General features: G+C 45.1%; 1 protein-coding gene and 1 long non-coding RNA gene across 3 annotated transcripts in view; one reads left to right on the top strand and one right to left on the bottom strand.

Annotated features, from left to right (window-relative positions):
• Nucleotides 1-1767, bottom strand: part of TMC7 (transmembrane channel like 7) — a 56744-nt gene extending 54977 nt beyond the window's left edge. For both annotated transcript variants that reach the window (XR_013552993.2, XM_078440463.1), the window contains exon 1: nucleotides 1600-1767. Coding sequence is in view for 1 of the 2 variants with exons in the window: in XM_078440463.1 (XP_078296589.1) it covers nucleotides 1600-1666 (67 nt within the window). In the remaining variant the exon portion in view is untranslated. The remainder of the gene's footprint in view (nucleotides 1-1599) is intronic.
• Nucleotides 1768-1930: 163 nt separating this feature from the next.
• On the top strand, nucleotides 1931-18437 carry LOC132689148 (uncharacterized). The gene is made up of 4 exons (XR_009614886.3): nucleotides 1931-2029; nucleotides 13556-13648; nucleotides 15522-16091; nucleotides 18325-18437. It is a non-coding gene; the product is annotated as an uncharacterized LOC132689148 (long non-coding RNA).
• The last annotated feature ends 4002 nt before the right edge of the window (nucleotides 18438-22439 follow it).

Raw genomic sequence — 22439 nt, 5'->3', positions numbered from 1 at the left:
CATCATTTAGAAAGATGCATATTCCCCAATCTGTAAACCAGATGTCCTTTGACTCCTGCCACTCCAACTGTGCTTTCGTGATGCCCATAGAACAGGCCACCATTTACAAAGTACAACAGAGTTACAAACACAATCCCTTCTGAGCCTCCCAGTCAGGCTGGTGGATACAAGGTGATAAAACATCATTTGTCCTAAGGACAGGGAAGACCTTTCAGTCAGAGAAGCCATAAAAAGAGGCTTACAAAGTCTCCTTAAACACCCAGCAGAGATCGAAAATAGATGAATCTCATGCCCTTTGTCTGGGAAACCACGGCTGGCATCTTAAATGTGATGGATTGTGCCAAACTAAGAGCAAGGTAAATGGAAACCAACTAGAAAAACACTTGAATGGCTCCGATTGAATGCCTGAAGTTGAACTGGTGCCAACACTATTAACAATGAGCTAAAAAATAATTAGCATCCAAATGAATCTGACTTCTGTTTTCTGATTCCTGAGCAAGTTTCCACGGTTTGGGTCTCTCTAGATACCTTCCTTCCTCTTCTTCAAGATGTAGAGAACAATCCAATCAGAAGGGCCCAATGCCCCAATCCACACTCACGGTTTACTTACTGTAAATTCTTGTGACAAAACTTCTATTCTCAAATTGAAATAGAGGAAACGCTGCTTGTAAAACTCACAGCAGTTTCAGGGCACATGTAAGATGCAAACACTGCTGGGAAGCCCTCCCGGGTGCTGGCAACTTTTTATCTTGAATGGGTAGCAGTTGTACATATTTATGTAAAAACTCACTATGCTTACACTTCACTGTAAGTTTTACTTGATAAAAAATGAAAAAGAGGGGTGCCTAAGTCAGTTAAGCGTCTGACTCAGGTCATGATCTCATGGTTGTGGGAACAAGCCCTGTGTGGGGCTCTGCACTGAGTGTAGAGACGGCTTAGGAATCTCTCTCTCTCTCTCTCTCTCTCTCTCTGCCCCTCCTCTGCTCATGCACTAAATAAATAAATTAATTAATTAATAAACTTTGTTTTTTTAAAGGAAAAAGACTATAACACTTGGCTGGCTACCATTTATTATGCCTTTCTGTGTACCAGGCACTGTGCCTGGCACTTCACATATTTTTCTCTCAACTAATCCCACCAACATCCTAGTCCCATTTTACTGCTGAAGAATCTGAGGCTCAGAGAAGGCAAGCCATCTACCAAACATCACACAGCAATAAACAGCCAAAGCAGAATTCAGCTCCAAGTCTGTCTAACTGTAAAGCCTGAAATGTTACGGGAGGCAGACATCTCGTACCACAATGTTAGGGCTGGCGAGGCGCTCACACTCTTTTCAGTTAACAGATTAGGGATCCCTAGAGCAGTGACGGGAAGGCACCACACGGTCAGGGCTCCCATTCCGGTGCTCCTTTGGGGAGGGCATGCGGCCTCTGAATTGAATGAGTATTGCCTGCAGGAAGGAGACCAGGAGTATGGGAGATCCGCTTTCCCCCAAAGCCAGGAGCACCCGGCGCGGGCAGGTGGCGAGGGGCTGGGCCCCCGCCCAGCTCCCGGCAGCTCGCCCGCGGGCCGCCCGGAGCGCGGTCCCCGTCGCCCTACCTGGGTGGCTGAAGGGCTGCCTGCCGGGCCTGCCTGGCGGGAGCGCACTGGCACTGGACTCGCTCATGGCTGCGCCCTGCGCCCCGGAGAGGCCGTCGGGGACCCGCTCTGGCCGCCGCCGCCGCCGCCGCCAGCTCCCGGAGCCGAAATCCCAGGTTCCGGCGCGGACGTCACAGAGGCCGGGGCGGGGGGCGGGGCGCGGAGGAGGCCCTCTGCACGTGCGCCGTCCGCCCGACCCCTCGGGGGCCCGGGAGCCGGTGGAAGTGCCGGTCGCCCGCTGCGGGAGCCGGGATCTGAGACGCGGCTGCGGCGCCCCCGGCCCCGGAAGGCTCCACCCAGCGGCCGAGATAAGGGGAGGCTTCCCGACGTCTTACTAAACTTAAAAAGGTTGATTAATAAAAATAACCGAGACTCTGAACAAGTGTATCTAGTAAGTTACCATTTGGGTACAAAAAGGGGGGAGAAAAGATACCTGTACCGTTTGTAAATGCGATTGGGGAGCTGGCTGAGTAAGGTGCAAGGGAGGATCTCACCATATGAGTGTGTGTTACAAATTTCGCGGCATATCCATGTTTCTTCGCTCTACATCTATCCATGTACGGTTTAAAACGCAATTAAAAGTAATTGCCAAATGTAAATAAATGTAGAACGATTAACTAAATGTAATTCTATATGCATTTGTATATAAGTAATTGCCAAGTGAAATAAATGAGGAAGTGTAGATAAAACTCCTGTGCAGAATTCCAAATAATTTAGATACTTCAAGGAGGTGGAGCCTGATTCTCCACCCTAAATGTGGCCTACACACTGTGATTTCCTTCTAAAGAGTGCATTATGGGTGGGAGGGCAAGTAACTTAACCTGGATAATACTTGGGAAACACTTTCTCAGACAGATATTCAAAATCAACCCGCCACGGTGATAAGTTTACATTGATGGCATACACTCTTGGTATGATGTGATGAGAATCACGCTAACTGTGGGGTCTTTCTCCCCAAAACCTGTAACTATAGCCTAATCAATCATAAGAAAACATCAGACAGCAGTGCCTGGGAGCTTCAGACTCTTGATTTTTTGGATCAGGCCATGATCCCAGAGTCTTGGGATTGAGCCCCCACATGGGGCCTCAAGCTGAGTGTGGTGGAGCCTGCTTAAGATTCTCTCCCTATGCCCCTCTCCCTCATTCTCTCTCTCTAAAAAAAAAGAAACAAAGAACAGAAGTGCCTGGGTGGCTCAGTCAGTTAAGAGACCAACTCCAGCCCAGGTCATATCTCAAGGTTTCATGAGTTTGAACCCTTCATCAGGCTCTGTGCTTTCAGCGTGGAGCTGATTCCATCCTCTTGTCTCCCTCTCTCTGCCCTTCTGCTCACGCATGTGCTCTCTCTCAAAATACACATTAAAAATTTTTTTAATTAAAAGAAATAAAAACAGACAAACTGCAAACGTGGGACGTTTTACAGGATACCTGATAAGTACTCCCCCACTTGTCAAGTTCATCCAAAACAGGGGGAGTCTGAGAAACTGTCAACAGCTAAGAGGAACCTAAAGAGACATGACTACCAAGTTCAAGTGTAGTGGGATGAGGAGGATACAGGATGTGGAACCGGAGGGGGTGGGGAGAAGCATCTAAGCAAATCTGAATAAAGTATGGACTTTAGATAATAACAATGTGTCAGTATTGGTTCATCTACTGTGAGAAACGTATCATTCAAAGGAGTTGGGGGGGGGGGGCGGGGTAGAGAAACTCTTTGTACTATTCTCTCCCTACTGTTCTCTGTATGGAAACTCTGTACTCTCTGGACTATTTTCTGTTACTTTAAAACTGTTCCAAAATAGAAAATGTATTTATTTTTTTTAAGTAATTGCTTGGCTCAAAATAAAGGCTATTTTTATTGTAGTTAAGGGTGGGGTCTCTGGGTTTCCCGTTGGAGCCCAGTTTCCAATTATTCCCTGAGTGAGCTGGGCCACATGCCTCCACCTCTCTGGGCCTCTGTTTTTCACATGTAAAATGAAGATATATTAGTAGGTCCTGAGCTGTAGTGACAATACTCTTGTCTGAAATGCCTGGGAGAGCATCTGCTGATGGGGGAGGAATCCTAATCTGGATGCGAATATCACACCTCCACAAAAGAAAATCCAAACAAAGATAAGTGAGAAAGTAAAACCATGGAAGTACTCAAAAAAATTTTTTTAGAGAAAGGTTTTTTTTTTTAAAGTATCATCAAGGGGATAGGCCTTATTGAGCTTGACCGAAACCCAGAAGCCAAAGAAGCATAAATCCAACTATATAAAAATGTAAAGTTCTGCAACACAGTGACATTTGTGCAAGGATATTCTTTGCAGTGTTGTTTATAACAACAAAAGACCAGAAGTAGCCTAAATCTCCATATGTAGGAGGCCGGTTAAATACATTTTGATACAAGTGTCCAGCTATTATAGAACTCTACATGTACACATATAGAAAGTTCTGCATGTAGAAGTATATAATTAAGTGACAAAAGCAAAGAACAAAAGAAGTGTATTAGATAAGCTACCATTTAGGTAAAGAAAGTACATGCTTGGGGCGCCTGGGTGGCTCGGTCGGTTAAGCGTCCGACTTCGGCTCAGGTCATGATCTCACGGTCTGTCAGTTCGAGCCCCGCGTCGGGCTCTGGGCTGACCGCTCAGAGCCTGGAGCCTGTTTCAGATTCTGTGTCTCCCTCTCTCTCTGCCCCTCCCCTGTTCATGCTCTGTCTCTCTCTGTCTCAAAAATAAATAAACGTTAAAAAAATTAAAAAAAAAAAAAAAAAAAAAAAAAAGAAAGTACATGCTTGCACCGCCTGAGTGGCTCAGTCCATTAAGTGACCGACTCTTGGTTTCAACTCAGGTCATGATCTCACGGTTTGTGAGTTCAAGCACTGAGTCAGGCTCTGTGCTGACAGAGCCTGTTGGAACCTGCTTGGGATTCTCTGTCTCCCTCTCTCTCTACCCCTCTCCTGCTTGCTTGCTCTCTCTCTCTCTCTCTCTCTCAAAATAAATAAACATTATTTTAAAAAAAGAAAGTATATGTTTGTAAATGGATAGTTTATCTCCAAACAAGGTTGTAGGGTGGGGGTATTTAGCAAGAACCTCTCCTGCTTGCTCTCTCTCTCTCAAAATAAATAAACATTATTTTAAAAAAAGAAAGTATATGTTTATAAATGGATAGTTTATCTCCAAACAAGGTTGTAGGGTGGGGGTATTTAGCAAGTGTTCTTTTTTTGTACTGCATAGACATATTACCTATATGCACGTTTGTATTTTTAAAAAGTAAAAGTCTGAGGCAGAGAAATATTGACAAATGGTGGCAATTTCTATCATGACATAGTGCCTCCCTCTTCCCTTCCTCACTGGAGGTTAGTTACCTCCCAGTCCCCTGTCCTGGCCTGGAAGGGCGTGGCTGGAACCCAATGGGGTAGAGGTGCGTGATGACCTTGGAGAAGAGGCTCAGAACTCCAGGTGCAAAGCTCCTTCCTGCTGGTCTCACCTGGCACCTAGCCCTGGCTTGGGTTTGCATCCTGGACTAGGCAGGGCCTGAGATCCTCTCCAAAGCAAGGGAATGAGCCCAGCTTGCTGAAGAAGACTCCTTTCTCCCAGGAGAGAACTAATTTTTTTAAAATTTTATTTATTTTGAGAGAGAGAGAGCAGGGAGATGCAGAAAGAGAGGGAGAGAGAGAGAGAGAGAGAGAGAGAGAGAGAGAGAGAGAGAGAATCCCAAGCAGGCTCCATGCTGACAGTGCAGAGCCCTGCAGTGAGATCATAACCTGAGTCGAAATCAAGAGTCAGTCAGTTAACAGAATGAGCCACCCATGTGTCCAAGGACTAATTTTACAGGAATAGAAATAGGGTAGTTCTTCAGGAAAAAGTCACAGAAATCTCCTGTTTGAAGTAGAAGAGGAAGAAGGCTGTCAGCTGGACAAATTCAGACAGAAGGATGGCAAGTAGGGCAGAAAACAGAACACAACATTGCTTTCATTTTCAAGGGGAGGCACACGTCTTGCCACAGCACCCCATCTTCTTTCTCAGTTTAGCGCTTTGTTTTGTCTATTTTCTACAAGACAATGTAGGAGGCTTGGTGAGGATTCTCTTTTATTATTAGGGGAATAATGATAATAATAATTACTGCTTATTGAAAAATTACTTTGTATCAACCTTTTGTCATACATTACCTCACTTAACTTTCATCAATACTAAGACAATGGGAGTCTCTAAACCCCATTTATAGAGAAAAGAGCCATGTTTTCCTTAAGAGAGAGGCACAGTGGAATCACTCCTGTTTCCTCCTTCCCACCATCTTCCTCTGGGTCACCACCCAGAGCACCACTGCCTCCCCCAAGGCAGGGACTGCCTCCTGACTGTCTCCCTGACTTATCCAAACGTTGTCTACGCAGCAGTCAAAGCCAATTTCCAAAAAGAAAGTTGGATCTTGGCATTTTCCTGCTTAAACAACCCTCCTCCAATGGTTTCCTCTTGCCACTTAGAATACATATGCACCCTGCTTATTGTGTATGGACCAGGCTTTTGCAGGATGCTTCCAACCCCATCTCCTACCATCGCCACTGTGGCTGGCCTCTTTTCTGCTCCTTGGATGCATCTAGCATGTTCTTGCCTGTGGAATTCATGTTTGCTGTTTCTTTATGCTTGGAACCTGCATATCACACTTGCCCCTGATTTTGTCCATTTCTCTCTTCCCATGGCAAAAGATGGTGGTGTCTCAGCTCCAAGTTTATATAACCTCTGTGAGGGACTGAGTAGAGATCTGAGTCATAATTCCTGAGTCCTGGGAGGGAGCGTCTGATATACTTACACTGAAACTGATGTACTTGACTTAAATCAAGAGTAAATTTCTGGCCGTATCACCCAAGTTCTTCATGTAGGTTGTCCTGGTACAAACAGGATTCCCTGTGCATTGACTGCCTTGGAAACTTCATCCTCCTGCCCCCACCAATTGTCATTCCACACGTTGCCTACAACAGAAATGCTCTGTAAACTGTAAATCTCTAAATACATGTTTATACAGTAGCTTGGCTGTGCTATAGACTTATAACTATAGGTTTGCAAAATTGGACAAAGGAGAGAGAATTTTACACACCAATAGATGCATGCAAATAAAGCATATTGTTTCAGTTAATTTACGAAAAAAGAATTAGCCAAGGTCTTTGCTACTTTGCATTTTTCAAAATCTATTTTGAGAAAGCACGCAGGGGAGGGGCAGGGAGAGAGGGAGAGAGAGACCAAGCGGGCTCTGCACTGTCAGTGTAGAGCCTGTTAACGGGGCTCCATCTCATGAAGTGAGATCACGACCCGAGTCGAAGTGCAGAGTCAGACAGACGCTTAACCGACTGAGTCACCCAAGCGCCCCTGTTTTTGCAACTTTAAATTTTTGTGGATAATTTGAGTTTGTTGTTGGTTTGTTTGCCTTTTTTACTCATTTGGTTGGTTTTTTAACTCACTTTTTAACTTGGTGTAGGCTGATTTGTTTTTATTTGGCTGCAGTGATAACCCAGTGTGATTCTCTTAAGGGATAACGGGAATTTGTCAGAAGGGTAGTGGGCAAGATGCTACTGGGCTTCAGAAGGAGACAGAAACAGTCATACCAAGATTTTAGCAGTTTTTCTAGGTGATGACGGTAGACATCTTTTTTTTTTCTTACTGCCTTTCTGTATTCACCAGCTTCTCTACAAAATTGCACTCATAATCGATAAATGAAAGTTATTATTTTTAAACATATTACAGGACACCTATTCTTTATCTCTGTGCTTCCCTCTTGGGTCAAACTTTTTTTTTTTTCTTTTTTTTTGGAGGAGAGAGAGACAGAGAGTGAGTGGGGGAGGGCAGAGAGAGAGGAAGACACAGAATCCGAAGCAGGGTCCAGGCTCTGAGTTGTCAGCACAGAGCCCAATGTGAGGCTCAAACTCACGAACCGCGAGATCATAACCTGGGCTGAATCGGATGCTTAACCGACTGAGCCACCCAGATGCCCCTGAGTCACGCTCTTAATAGAAAAACACAAAGATGCTGAACATGTAACTTTTATCATTGCTACAACAGGTAATAATGTATGCCTGCTAGTTTGGCTGTGTGTTCATAAACAATTTTACCCATAGAGTCCCCGGATTTCACATTTGCAAAATCAACAGATTAGAGGAGTGGTTCTTAACCTAAAGTGATACCCTGCCAGGGGGCACTTTGGGAATGAAGGGAGGCAGCTTAGCAGTTACCATGGACAGGGGATGCTACTGACTTAATTCAAAAGTGAAAGCCAGGTTACTCCCTAGCAATGAGCTATGGGTTCCATCCCACACAATAAACATCCTGTTTCCTGGGACACAAAGTGCCCAAGATCCAAGCAGACACGCAAGCAGATGAAAACCCATTCTAATGATCAGAGCCAAAACCAAACCCCATCTGACAAATAAATACCCAGTGTTTTTGTATGATTTGAACCTGTACTGAGTTTCTCAGGAACACAGCCATTGTATACATTGAGGAGAGTGCATATCTCCTAGCTTCTAATTCTGTCAAGAGTTATTCGCTATTTCAGAAAATCAAAGCTGCTCAGGGTAGTTGGGTCATCACTACTACACCCCTGTATCACTCTGCTGTTGTAGCTGAAGCCTTTGAGATGTTTCTTCTAGAAGACATCCACTGTTTCATGACTATTATCCTCTTACAAATACTTTGGTTTTATCCTTTTTTCCTCTTAGGCTTGGGTCAGTATATTGTTTGGTTTCCCACATTATTTGTGCAGGTAGGGTTATACCATGTTCAGGGAACACCTGTAGAGAGCCAAGAGGCTCCCTCCCTTGCTTCTCCTTCATTTAAGTAGATTCACATGCCCCTTGTTCACCAGTCTTCCTCCAGACCACGTGTTTAATACTGCCCCCTCTGTTCCCCTATCCTTACCCCTCTGACCCTTGACTTCAATCAAGAATAAGTTCTTGGCCTCATCACCCATGTTCTTCGTGTAGGTTTTCCTGGTGAGGTGGGAAACAAAGGTAGAAAGAAATATAGGTAATATTTAATTTCCTTATAACCTGCAGCCAGTTCAGAGATACTTCAGGCTGGCAGAGTATGACATTTCTCCTCCAGGAACTCCTGACTTAAAGTTAATGCCTCACTAGAGGGAAAAACAACCTTAACTTGACAATAGCAAGAACTCCAGGATCCTGTGAGTCTTCTTTAGCATATGAAAGTCCTTCTTTTTTAATTTTTAAAATTTTTTTTAAAGATTATTTATTTTGAGAGAGAGAGAGAGAGAGAGAGCAGGGGAGTGGCAGAGAGAGAAGGAGAGGGAGGATCCCAAGCAGGCTCTGTTCTGTCACCACAGAGCCCGATGTGCGGCTCAATCCCATGAACCGTGAGATCGTGGCCTGAGCCGAAGTGAAGAGTCAGATGCTTAACCGACAGAGCTGCCCAAGTGCCCTAAAAGTCCTTTTGGAAACTTCCCGTTGCCTTTACCTCCCCCAACTCCCAAGTATATAATCAGTCGCTCCTCACAACCCCAGTGCAGCTTTTCCTGCTCATGGGTCCTGTCCCTGTGCTTTAATAAAACCACCTTTTTGCACCAAAGATGTCTCAAGAATTCTTTCTTAGCCATAGGCTCTGAACCCCAACACTTCAAACCACATAAATTCCACAAACTGTCTATAACACTGTAACCTACTCATGGGGTTTTGGGGTGATGGTGGAGTAAGTGGGGTAAAAAAAGATGGCAGAGTAAGGCAGTAAGGGAATTTAATTTTTCATTTGCCTTTGTTTCCCACGTCACCGTGGCAAGCACTTAAACCCCCTTACATCTTGATGAAGGTGATATTAGGGCTCCAGGACATGGGGTCTATAGGTTTCTGGAGATTAGGCTATAGATAAGCTTGCCTTTTTTCTTTTTTTTTTTATTATTAAAAAAAAATTTTTTTTTTTTAAGTTTATTTATTTTGAGACAGAGAGAGACAGAGCATGAACGGGGGAGGGTCAGAGAGAGTGGGAGACACAGAATCAGAAGCAGGCTCCAGGCTCTGAGCCATCAGCCCAGAGCCCGACACAGGGCTCGAACTCATGGACCGCGAGATCGTGACCTGAGCCGAAGTCGGACGCTTAACCGACTGAGCCACCCAGGCGCCCCAAGCTTGCCTTTTTTCTTGCAGTTTACTGAGTTGTCTGAAGGAGACTCCTGTATGACTCTGATCTCTATCAGGCAACCAATGCTTTCTTTCCTTTCCCTTGTCCTTGGGCAGCCAAGAGTGTCGGGAATATCACACATACCTCACCTTGGAGGAGGGGGGTTGCTGCTAGCCTGTACTTTGCCCTCAGCTTGCCCCATGCTCCCTCATTGCTACTCTGTATGATTTTTTTTCCTGGCAGTCATCACATTCTAACGAAATATACATTTGACTGGGGGCACGTGGGTGGCTCAGTGGGTTAAGGGTTCCACTTCGGCTCAAGTCATGACCTCACAGTTGTGAGTTCGCGTTGGGCTCTGTGCTGACAGCTCGGAACCTGGAACCTGCCTTAGGTTCTGTCTCTCTCTCTCTGCCCCTCCCCTGCTCACACTCTCTCTCTCTCTCAAAACACGAACATAACAAATACACATACACATTTGACTGTTTTATGTGTATTGTGTGTCTCCCTCACTAAAATGAAAGTCCCACAAGGGCAGGGATCCTGGTGTCAGTGGTCACTGACAGATTCCCCTTGTCTCAATTGTCTAGCACACAGGAGGCGCTCAACAATTCCAGCTGATTGCATAAATTGGGTTTGTTCATTTAGGATTATAAAAGGGGATCCAAACTCTGAGTCAGCTCCTGATGAAATTTTCTGTGAAAATGGGAAAAATAATGGGGTGTGGGAGGGGGGACTCTCTCTTCCTGGTATGAATTGTCCCAGGATGTTTAAATACAAATCTTCTTTATTTGGAGTCATGAAAACTAATCTTAAGGCAAATTGCAAGGTCATTCAGAAATGGTCAAACACCTCTGAGGTCAGGAGAGGCTCAGCCCGTTTTGAGTTTTCCAGGCTCTTGGCTGTCAGCAAAGAAAGGGCTCTTAGCAAAGGACCCCTCCCTGCTGGAGAGAGCTCAGCTGCTATTTTAAAGACCTAAGTGTTTACAGTCAGGCCTCCATGCACTTCCACACTGGCCTGTCCCTTCCCAGGGCGCTCAGAGATGGACCAAGGGCCCATCTGGAAATCGCTTCCTTCCTGACTCTCAGTCCCCACTTGGACTGCAGCCTTAAACCACTCCCTTGCCTTCCCACAAAGCACAGACCATCCCCCTCCCCCCAGGAGGATTCAGTTTTAATCCCCTCCCTTCAAGAGCTGAATCCCAACAAAAGCCGAGAGTATTCCCATAGTCTGCTCACAAGCCTAAAACACAGCTGTTAGAGCCGACCGTGTCCACTTGGGTGACAGGGGAGAAAAAATTGTCCCCTCAGCTTGTTTTGCACACACCTCCAAGCTGTGGGGCACAGGACAATTGCCACATTAAATTTTTATTGTAAACGCCTAGGTTCACCTGTGCCTCTGAGTGGGTCAGGTTGCAAAGCCTTCTTTCTCAGAAGGACTGTTTTATTCTGTTGTTATCCTTTTTCATGTGAAAATGTCCATTTGCAGAGAGAGGTGGCTGAGAGCATGGGCTGTGGAGCCAGACAGCCTGGGTTCCACAGGGGGCTCTGCCACTCAATAGCTGTGTGGTCTGAGGCCAGTTGCTAAGCCTCTCTGTGCTCCTGATTTCTCATCAAAGGATTCTAATGGCAGTGATGAGGGAGCATAAGGCAAGCTGACACCCCGCAAACACCCCTCCCCCAGGTGGGAAGTGTGTGACATTCCTTAGGCACTCATGGCTACCCAAGAACCAAGGAAAGGAAAGGAAACAAATGGTTAACTCAGATCACAGTCATGCAGGACAGGGGTCTCCATCAGTTTACGTATGTCTTGGTAAATTACAAGAAAACGGCAATCTTATCAATAGCCTAATCTCCAGGAACCTATAGACTCAGTTTCCTGGAGCCCCAACATCACCCTCCCCTCCATAGTGATGTGGGAAACAAAGACAAGAAGGAAATGGCTGGTAAAATGAAATTTCTTTATAACCTGCAGCCCATTGACAAATACTTGAGGCAAATACAAAGTATAACATTCCTCCAGAACCCCCTACTGTCCTAATGGTAATGCCTTACTAGAGGGAAAACCACCTTAGCTTGACAATAGCAAGGCCTCAAGTATCTTAGGAGTCCTCTTTAGCATACGAAAGTCCTTCTGGAGGCCTCCCTTCTGCTTTTATCTCCTCAACTCCATAGTATATAACCAGTCATTCTCCACAACCCCCCGGGAAGCTCTTCTGCCCACGGGTCCTGTCCCCGTGTTTTAATAAAATCACCTTTTTTTTTTTTTGCTCCAATAAAATTACCTTTTTTGCACCAAAGACGTCTCAAGAATTCTTTCTTGGGCAGCTCCGGACCCCCACCACCTCAAAACCCCATCAACATCATCTACCACCAACACAGGGCTGTAAGGCAGGCAGGGGTCCTGGGGGCAACATTTATAGAGACACCCAGCGTTTTGCAAGTGCAGGGTTAGCACCTGAGAGTATCTCCCTCCTCCACCCTCTTCTTCTTCCCCCAACCCTAGTCCCAGCCGAGCTCTTAAGATTGTTGGAATTGATGTGGCTTAAAGTAGAGTCTGAGAGCCAAAGGCCAAGAAAGAATTCTTAGATGTTTTTGGTGCAAAAAGGTGGCTTTATTAAATAAAGCACAGGGACAGGACCTGTGGGCAGAAAGAGCTGCACTGAGGTTGTGAGGAGTGACTGGTTATATACTTTGGAGTTGAGGGAGGTAAAGGCAACGGAAGCTTCAAAAAGGATTCTCTTATGTTAAAGAAGATTTACAGGATCCTGGAGGCCTAGCTAACATTGTTTTCCCCTCTAGCAAAGCACTGACTTTAAGACAGAAGTTGCTGGAGGAATGTCATATTCTGCCTATCTCCAGTATTTGTCAAGGGGCTGCAGGTTATAAGGAAATTTATCTACGTTTCTTTTGCCTTTGTTCTCCACATCAGAATGACATAAGGAGATCAGTTCTCTAAGGCACTTAGAACAGTGCCTGGTCCAGAATAATTGCTATATAAATGTTTGTTAAATGCACTAAACATTTTTTATTAAAGGTTTATATTACTAAATGCTAATGTTGTTTTTTCTTCTTTTTTAAATTTATTTTTTATTAAAAATTTTTTTTTACATTTATTTTTGAGAGACAGAGACAGAGAGAGACAGAGCAAACGTGGGGGAGGGGCAGAGAGAGAGGGAGACACAGAATCAGAAGCAGGCTCCAGGTTCGGAGCTGTCAGTGCAGAGACCCACGCGGGGCTTGAACTCACAAACTGTGAGATCATGACCTGAGCCGAACGCGGACACTCAACTGACTGAGCCACCCAGGCGCCCCTTTTTTCTTCTTTTAATTGTTTTTAATGTTTATTCATTTTTGAGAGACAGAGTGTGAGTTGGGGAGGGGCAGAGAGAGAGGGAGACAGAGAATCTGAAGCAGGCTCCAGGCGCTGAGCCCTCGGCACAGAGAGCACCACGGGGAGCTCAAACCCACAAACCGTGAGATCACGACCTGAGTTGAAGTCCGACGCTTAACGGACTGACCGACCCAGGTGCCCCTTAACCGACTGACCGACCCAGGTGCCCCTCGTTTTCTCTTCTTTTTATATAATTTTGCCCGGTGTTGGTCATGTGTAAAAAAAGACTGGTAACCCTGGGTTTGCTCCCAAAGTTTATTCGAGAAATGTTACTGTTTTGTACATTTCAGTCACCACACCAGGAGGCATATGATGTCAGATTGTCCCACTGACACTGATTGATGATGGATGTTGGCTTTGTTGAGATGCTAGGTTTGGAAATTTTACTTCCTTGGTTAAGTTTATTCCTCGGCATTTTATTCTTTTAGGGGCAATTGCAGATGGAACTGTTTTCTTAAGTTCTCGCATTTGGGAATTTTAAAGCGCCAAGTTTGGACCACTTTGACTTGCAAACATTCCAGGTATGTAACCAAACCAACGTGAGTGCGAATCTCCACCAGTCACAGAAACTTCACCAGGTGGGTTGTGGCACAAGGAAAACTTTATTTGCAGCAAGTAAGTGAGGTCACGGTAATGGCTTCCAAAGCCCTGACTCCCCAAGAGAGGGTGAACGGTTATCTTTAGGATTAGGATGAATATTTAGATAGGAGATCTCTGTCATTGGACGAGAGGCGGGCATAAAATTGCGCATGCGCCATAAGGAAACGTGCCTAGACAACGTTGTGTGTTATGCAAATGAGGCTAGTGCTCCTCCTGGGGAGGGGATTTTAGCAGTATAATGAGGTAAAGGTTATTTTGGGTCGTTCTAGGGGTCACTCCACAGTCCATCTGCGCAGGGCCAAATGGTCTGGCTTGTGGGTGTGGTCAGGGCAGTCGCCATCCCACCCCTGAGGTAGTTTTGGGTTTCGTTTGCCAGAGTTAAGAGGAAAGCCGGAAAAAAGCGCTTAAGGAAAAACGTAAGACAAAGGCTAGTGAGTACATGCAGGGGCGGTAAAGGTCAGGTCCTGGGGTCTAGCTGGTGACACGTTTGCTCTTTGGTGAGTTACAGGCAGAGACCACTCTAGGCGGAGTTGTGTCACAAGGGAAACTTTATTTGTAGCAAATAAGGAGATCAGGAGGAATAACTTGCAAAGTGGTAACTCTTCAAGTGGAGGTGAGTGGGTTGCTGTTCTTTAGGGTTAGAATGAATATTCAGAAAAGGGAATCTTGTCACTGCATGTAAAGTTGGGCGTAAGGTTGCCCAGGCATACTTTGAAAACATGCCTATGCATGTATCCCATGTTGTGTTAATAAACCTGCGTTCCTCCGTGGGTGGGGATTTAATTTTTTTTTCATGTTTATTTATTTATTTTGAAAGAGAGAGAGAGAGAGAACACGTCAGCAGGGGAGGGGCAGACAGAGCATCTCAAGCAGGCTCTGTGCTGTCATCATAGAGCCTGATATGGGGCTGGAACTCATGAACCTGAGATCATGACCTGAACTGAAATCAGGAGTCAGATGCTCAACCAAGGAAGCCATCCAGGTGCCCCTTGGATGGAGATTTTAACATTAGAATGAGATAGAGCTCGCTGTCAGCAGGTGTGAGTCGGTGTTTGAGCTCAAACTGGTCTAGGCTGGCGGGAGCTCTTGTTTGCCTCTAAAAGACAAGGTTGGGTTGCCTGGGTGGCTCAGTCAGTTAAGCATCAGACTTCAGCTCAGGTCATTATCTCGTGGTTCATGGGTTTGAGCCCTGCATCTGGCTTTGTGCTGATAGCTCTTCTGATTCTGTGTCTCCCTCTCTGTCTTCTCCCCTGCTCACGCTCTGTTTCTCTCTCTCTCTCTCAAAAATAAGGTTAAAAAATTAAAAAGATAAGGTTAATGTTTCTGTCAAGAAGGGGGATGAGTAGGGGACTTGCTGGTGACAGTTTTAACCTCATTAATCCTGTGGGGCACAGTTTCAATCCTGCAGTAGGTCAATCTTTATTTTTGAACAGTGCTGGGAGTGTTACAATTGATTTACTGTGTCTGATATGTTTAGGCTATTTTCTGGCTTGGTAGAGACCATTGGGTTTTGCATTCCCTTTTGTTCCCTTAAGATCTTTAACTACTGAGGTTTTTGTATTTCTTAGTTCTTACACCTCTTAGGAAGAGTTCTGTAAGAAGTGTTGCCAGGGCAAGTAGTGCTGGTGAACTGTAGATCACAGAAGATAGCTGGGGGTTTAAAATGACTTCTGCTGTGCCACAAAAGTTATATCTCATCTTTCTTTTTCTGGGGACCCCCCCCCCAACTCTTTCTGCTTATAGTTATATCTGTAAATTATATTCCTTTTGTTAACATTTATAATTTTTCTTTAGGGTCCTTTCTCAGGGTCAAGATTTGGGTCAATCACATCTTTGCAATTAAAAAAAAAAAGTCAAATACCAGAGTGATTTGTGATCATCAGCAAGAAACAAACAATATATGTGCATTAGAGAAACTTGTAAGCACCTGATTAAAGAAGAGATCAGGTCAACCACACCGGTGGGATGAACCTCTTCCTCTGACACAACCTCACCTGTTAACTGGAGCTATTCAGGAAGAAAGAGGCAAATGCAAATTGTGGGATGCTCCTGAGAGGCAACTGGCCAGGGTGTTTCAGCAATGCCAATGTCTTACAAGAAAAAAAAAAAAAAAAAGATGAGACAAATTAAAATTCAAGGAAAAGGAGATTAAAGAAGGATAAAGAGGCATGAAGCTAAATGCCATTCATGATCCTTCGGGCCTCTCCCCAGGGCAGCTAGCTTGAGCATCCTTACGACATGGCAGCTGTCTTCGCCCAGAGCCAGTGATTCAAGAGAGTGAAAGGCAGAAGCACTAGTATCTTTTATGACCTGGTCCTGGAAGTCACATACTATCATTTGCACATTATCCTATTGGTTACACAGGTCAGTACTATTTAGTGTGGGAAGAGAGTACACAGGGGTGTGAACACCATGGGATGAGGGTCCCTGACTGCCATATTACAGGCTGCCTACCACAAGTACCTACCTCATGGGGTTGTGGAAGGAATGAAATGCATTAATAAATGGAAAGGATTCCAGACCAATGCTCTGCATACAGTAGGTTCTTATCAATGTTAGCTTTTGGTATTATTGGCCCACAGGGTAGCAGTTTGCTTTTCTTTAACTATATATCACTGTCACAAATTTTAAGGCAATAATCTTTCACTCTTAACCTATCTTAACCTAGGGCACTCCTCAAAATCACCTGTGGGATTTTTCAGTTTAATACTACTTTTTAGGAGTACCTGGGTAGCTCAGTTGGTTGGGAATCTGACTCTCTTTTATTTATTTATTTATTTATTTATTTATTTATTTATTTTAATTTTGATTTTGAGAGAGAGACAGAGTGTGAATGGGGGAGAGGCAGAGAGAGGGAGACACAGAATCTAAAGCAGGCTCCAGGCTCTGAGCTATCAGCACAGAGCCTGACATGGGGCTCGAACTTACAAATCATGAGATCATGACCTGAGTAGAAGTCGGTCGCTTAACTGGCTGAGCCACCCAGGTGCCCTGGGAGTCTGACTCTTGATTTCGGCTCAGGTTATGAACTCATGGTTCCTGAGGTGGAGCCCCTGTTGGGCTCTGCACTGACAGCTCGGAGCTTGCTTGGGATTCCCCCCTTGCCCCTCCCCCTCCATCTCTCAAAATAAATAAATATGGGTGCCTGGGTGGCTCAGTCAGTTAAGCGTTGGTCTCTTGATTTCAGTTCCAGCTGTGAACTCACAGGTTCATGGGATCAAGCTCTGAGTTGAGCATGGAGGCTGCTTGGGATTTTCTCTCTCCCTCTCTGCTTCTCTGTTCCATTTCTGCTCACATGAGCATGTGCTCACTCTCTCTCTCCCACTAAATAAATAAGTAAATAAATAAACTTTAAAAAATATATACTTTTAAAAACAATTTTAAGTGGTTTTAAAATTTATGAAAATAACAATGCTTGTTCAACCTTACAGAAGTATGTATAATATATGCTTGTTTCCCTCCCTGGGAGTAACTACTTTTAAGTTTATATTCTTCTGATCACTTTATCCTAATTTATAGATATATTATACTAGTGTTAAATAAATGGGATTCTAGTGTATGTATGGGTGGGTGACTTAGAAATTGGTTGAATGGTTTATCTTGGGAATCATGTATGTTATGTCTGTGCATTTGTGTGACGGTCTCCAGTCCCACCCTACTCCCCAGGGACTGACCATTGAGAGATTTTTTTTTTTTCCTAGGGGGTAGGGGCATATTTTCATAATTTACCATTCCACGACGTGGAATGGAATAATGGAGTCATGACAAAGTTTGATCCCCAGATAGGTCGGTAGGCTTGATTCTATTTCAAATCTGTAATGCAAATATTGGAGAAAGTCTGTGAGCTTTGGAGTCAAGGCAAGTCTGGATTTGAATGTTGGCTCTGATGCTTACTAGCAGGATGACTCTGGGCAAGGTTTGCTTCTCTTTGTATCAGTCTCTCTCCTTCAGTCTCCATATTTGTAAAGCCACCTTATGGAGATATTAAGTGAGGTCATCCGTGATGTCAAGTGTCAGGCGGACTCCCAGCCTGAATTACTCAGTGTAGGTTAGCTGCGTTTCCTGTCACCGCACCCTTTGGACGGACTGCGGAACTTCCCACAAGAGGGCGCAAGTGAGCGGGCGTGAGTGCCTTGCAGCCCTTTGAGCGCCGCCGTGGGGGCTACAGCGGTTCAGCGGCCACAACATTGCAAACATCCCTGGAGTATGTATAAACACGGTCCTGTCCTCTCCGGAGGTGGCTGAATGAGATTGTGTCGTGAATATAATGAGTGCCCTGGGGGGTGGCAACAGCTCTGCTCTGCCTCTGGGTAGCCTGCCTTCTGGTTGCTATGGAATTTTCACAGCCATTCTCTTCCCAAAAGCACTGAGTCAAATCCCTTTTGGGACCAAAAAGCCTTAGTTTCACCACCTTTAAGATAGATGGCATCATACTTTCCAGTCTCTCCCCATCAGGTTAGCTGGAGCAAAGGGCAGAGCCGGGGCCACTGAAAAAAGTGAATGACCACGAAATAACATGCTCCTATTTTTTCAAAGTATTTTTTTTTTTTAACTGGCTAATCATGACAGACCTAATCTTACCTCGTTCAACCCTCAGGACAACGTATGAGGAGGATATTATTATCCCTGCTTGATGATTGAGAAAATGGGAGTCACACAGAGGGCTAGCAACTTTCCCAATGTCACACAGCTAGGGAGTAGTAGAGGTAAGTTTCATGGTCTTGTTTGTTCAAACTCCACAGCTGGTGGGTCTAACCACTGCACACACAGCCTTTTTGCTTGAGGTGAAGACTCCTGGACTCAGGGTCAGAAGTCATGGGTGAATCATAGTTCTTTCACTGCTGAGTCAATTTGCAAGTCAATTTGCTGAGTCATAGGCAAGTCTCAATAGTTTTTTTCTCTTTCTCCATGAAAACTTTGGGTCTGGGAAGAGTTATGACTTCACTCCACTAACATCCCTCTCTCATGGGGTTGTGTAGGTGTCAAATGTGAAACGGGTGTGAATGTGCTTTGCAAACTGTAAGGCGAGGTACACACACAGAAGAGGCATGCTGATGATAGGAAGAAGCAATCAGGGCGGCAGGGTCCTCATTGCATTTGTGGATTGGTTTACTTTTTTAAAAAGTTATTCATTTTGAGAGAGAGAGAGTGCACGCGCATGTGTGTGGGGGGGAGGGGCAGAGAGAGAGGGCAACAGAGGATCCCGAGCAGACTCCGTGCTGTCAGCACAGAGCCCAATGCGGGGCTTAAACTCATGAATTGTGAGATCATGACCTGAGCCGAAACCAAGAGTCGGACGCTTAACCGACTGAGCCACCCAGGTACCCCTACTTTCTTCTCCTGTCTTACTTAGTCCCATGACTGTATTCCTTTAACAAATACTGAGTGTCTGCTATATGCCATGCTCTGTCGTGGGCACTGGGGATTCAACAATCAGACAACAGTGCAGGCACAAGTCTCTGCCCTCACAAAGCTCCCATTCTAGTGGAGGGAGACAGACAAGACACACACGCACCTGTAATGTGTCAGGGGGTGAGTGCTTTGGGAAAAAACAAGCAGGAAAGGGTAAGGAGAAAACCCGGGCTGGGGACAAGGTGCAGAGGGAACTGGAGTGTTGAGGAAGATCACTACAGGAGTCCGTGTGAAAGGGATGAGGAAGTGGGTTACGTGCATTTCCGAGGGAATGTTGGTTCAGGCAGATGGAACAGTGCTAGTGCCCTGGGGCAGCAGGTGGTACTGGAGTGCTAGTGCTCTGGAACTAGAAAGGCCAGAGTGGTGGAGCTGAGTGAGCCAGGCGGGGGATCTGTGCTAGATGAGGTCAGAGCACAGGGTAATGGGACGGAACACGGAGGGCCTCACAGGCCACCATAGGGATTTGGGCTTTTATCCTGGGTCAGGCAGGAGCCACTAGAGGGATTTGGGCGGGGGATCTGAGGTGCCTCTGCAGGATGGCTCTGACTGCCTGCTTGAGAATACACCGCAGAGGCACAAGGACTGGAGCAGGGAGGCTGTGAAGAGGCCTGTGCAGTCATCAAGAGATGATGGGCTGGACCAGCAGGTGGCAGCGTGGAATCAGTGAGAGGTGGTCGGATTTTGGACATAGAGATCGGAGCACCAGGACCTCACTGTTACGCTGGCGCATGTGAGGAGTAAAAATAGGAAAGCCAGCTATAGTTGCGTAAAGTTTCTGGGGTTGCTGAACAACCATTTGCAAAAACGGAGCTGTCATGTTCGGAGACGGTGGGAGAGACGGGGTGGAAGAAGGGCCCTTAGGGATCAAGCGTAGACTTGCTGGGTTTGGGATGCAGTCTACTTTTACGTGGGAAGATGGATCCTGGTTCTGCCGGTCACATCGCGAAAGGTCATGCTTCTTTCTAGGGATGGGAGGAATTTGTGCCCAGTGTGCAACATATCACAGCATGTGAAGTGGTTAGCACCAATGGCTTCCATGTAATTTAAAAAAAAAAAAATTTTTTTTTAACGTTTATTTATTTTTGAGACAGAGAGAGATCGAGCATGAACGGGGGAGGGGCGGAGAGAGAGGGAGACACAGAATCGGAAGCGGGCTCCAGGCTCCGAGCCATCAGCTCGGAGCCCTACGCGGGGCTCGAACTCACGGACCGTGAGATCGTGACCTGAGTTGAAGTCGGACGCTTAACCGACTGAGCCACCCAGGCACCCCAGCTTCCATGTAATTAAATTTTATTTACTAAGTACTAATAGCCCCTGCTCTGTGGCAGGCACTGTATATGTGATATAACTCAGTGTAAGCTACCTTATTTGTCCTCACAACAACCCTGTGTGTAGGCCCCGTTACTGTCTTCATTTTCCAGATAAGGGAAACCAAGGCACAGAGATTCAGTAACTTGCCCAAGATTATGAAGCTAGTAAAGTTATGGTAGAGCTGGAATGTAACCCCAAGTACCCTGGTTCAGAATCCCTGCACTTGATATTTACATTAAGTACATAATTAACTAAGTGAATTAATTTCCGGCCCATGTTGGCTGTTACTGTCATTATTGTCATTGATTCTACTCCTGAAGCAGGAAGGTTGGAGACAACTATGGTATATAAAATAAATTCAGACTCATCACGTGACCTGTTGTCCTGGCGTCTGTGCTGGGCTGCTGCCTCAGCATCTGCGGCCCTTGCTTCTCTCCTGTGTGATTCCAAAGTTAGCTGAAGCATTACTTCCTAATGGAAGCCTTGCCTCGCACCCAGTAAACCCCCCAATTAGTTATAAATTCTGAGAGCATTTTGTACCCCCCTTGGTTGCAATAATCACGACTGTATTTACATTACTGAATGGTTTTTTGAATTGTGGTAAAAAAAAACACATAACATTAAATTTACCATCTTAATCTTTTTTTTAAGTTTATTTTTTAAGTTTATTTATATATTTTTGAGAGAGAGAGAGAACACAAGAGAGGAAGGGGCAGAGAGAGAGGGGGAGACATCGAATCTGAAACAGACTCCAGGCTCTGAGCTATTAGCACAGAACCCGATGTGGGGATCGAACCCTTGGACTGTGAGATCATGACCTGAGCCTCAGTTGGACGCTTAACCAACTGAGCCACCCAGGTGCCCCCATTTATTTATTTTGAAAGAGAGACAGTGAGCGCGTGTGCATGTGCATTAGTTGAGGAAGAGCAGAAAGAGGAGACAGAATCCCAAGCAGGCTCCAAGCTGGTGCAGAGCCCAACATGGGGCTTGAACTCACGTACTGTGAGATCACGACCTGAGAGGAAATGGAGAGTCAGACGCCCAAACCAACCGAGCCACCCAGATGCCCCCCATCGTAGTGATTTTTAAGTGTACAGTTCAGTAGTATTAAGTATATCCACATTGTGCAACAGATCTCTAAACTTTTTCATGTTGCAAAATTGAAACTCTATACTAATAAAACATTAATTCCTGCTCTCCTTCCGCCTACCTTTTCTGTTTCTATGATTTTGACTACTTTAGATATTTCATATGAGTGGAATGATACACTATTTGCCCTTTTGTGACTGGCTTATTTCACTTAGCGTAGGGTCCTCGAGATTCATGCTTGTTGTAGCGTGTCAAATTTCCTTCTTTCTTAAGGTTGCATAGCAGTCCACTGGATGTATATATCACCCTTACTGTATCCATTCATTTGTTGATGGACATTTGGGTTGCTTCTATCTCTTGGCTATTGTGAATAATGGTGCAATGAACATGGGTGTGCAATATCTCTTTGAGATAGAGATAGATGCTTTGAGTTCCTTTGAATGTATACCCAGAAGTGGATTTGCTGGATCCGATAGTAGTTCTGTTTTGAATTATTTAAGGAGCTTGCACACTGTTTTCCATAATGGTTACACCAATTTACAACCCCAGTAACAGTGCGCAAAGGTTTCAGTTCCTCTAAATCCTGATCAACACTTGCTGTTTTCTGTGGTTTTCATTGTAGCAATCTTAATGAATATGAGGTGTTACCTCATTGTGGTTTTGATTTGCATTTCTCATATGATTAATGATGTTGAGCAGCCTTTCATGTACTTGTTGGCCATCTATCTGTATGTCTTCTTTGGAGAAGGACATTCAAGTCCTTTGCCCATTTTATTTATTTTTTATTTATTTATATTTAAATTATTTTAATGTTTATTTATATTTGAGAGGGAGAGAGAGAGACAGTGAGCGAGCAGGGGGAAGGGCAGAGAGACAGAGATGGAATCTGAAGGAGGCCCA

The sequence above is a fragment of the Panthera onca genome, chromosome E3, assembly GCF_046562875.1.
Source record: "Panthera onca isolate mPanOnc1 chromosome E3, mPanOnc1 haplotype 2, whole genome shotgun sequence".
In the NCBI taxonomy this organism is placed as follows: domain Eukaryota; kingdom Metazoa; phylum Chordata; class Mammalia; order Carnivora; family Felidae; genus Panthera; species Panthera onca.
Note: the sequence above shows the minus strand (reverse complement) of the source record. Positions and strands in the feature narration are given on the sequence as shown.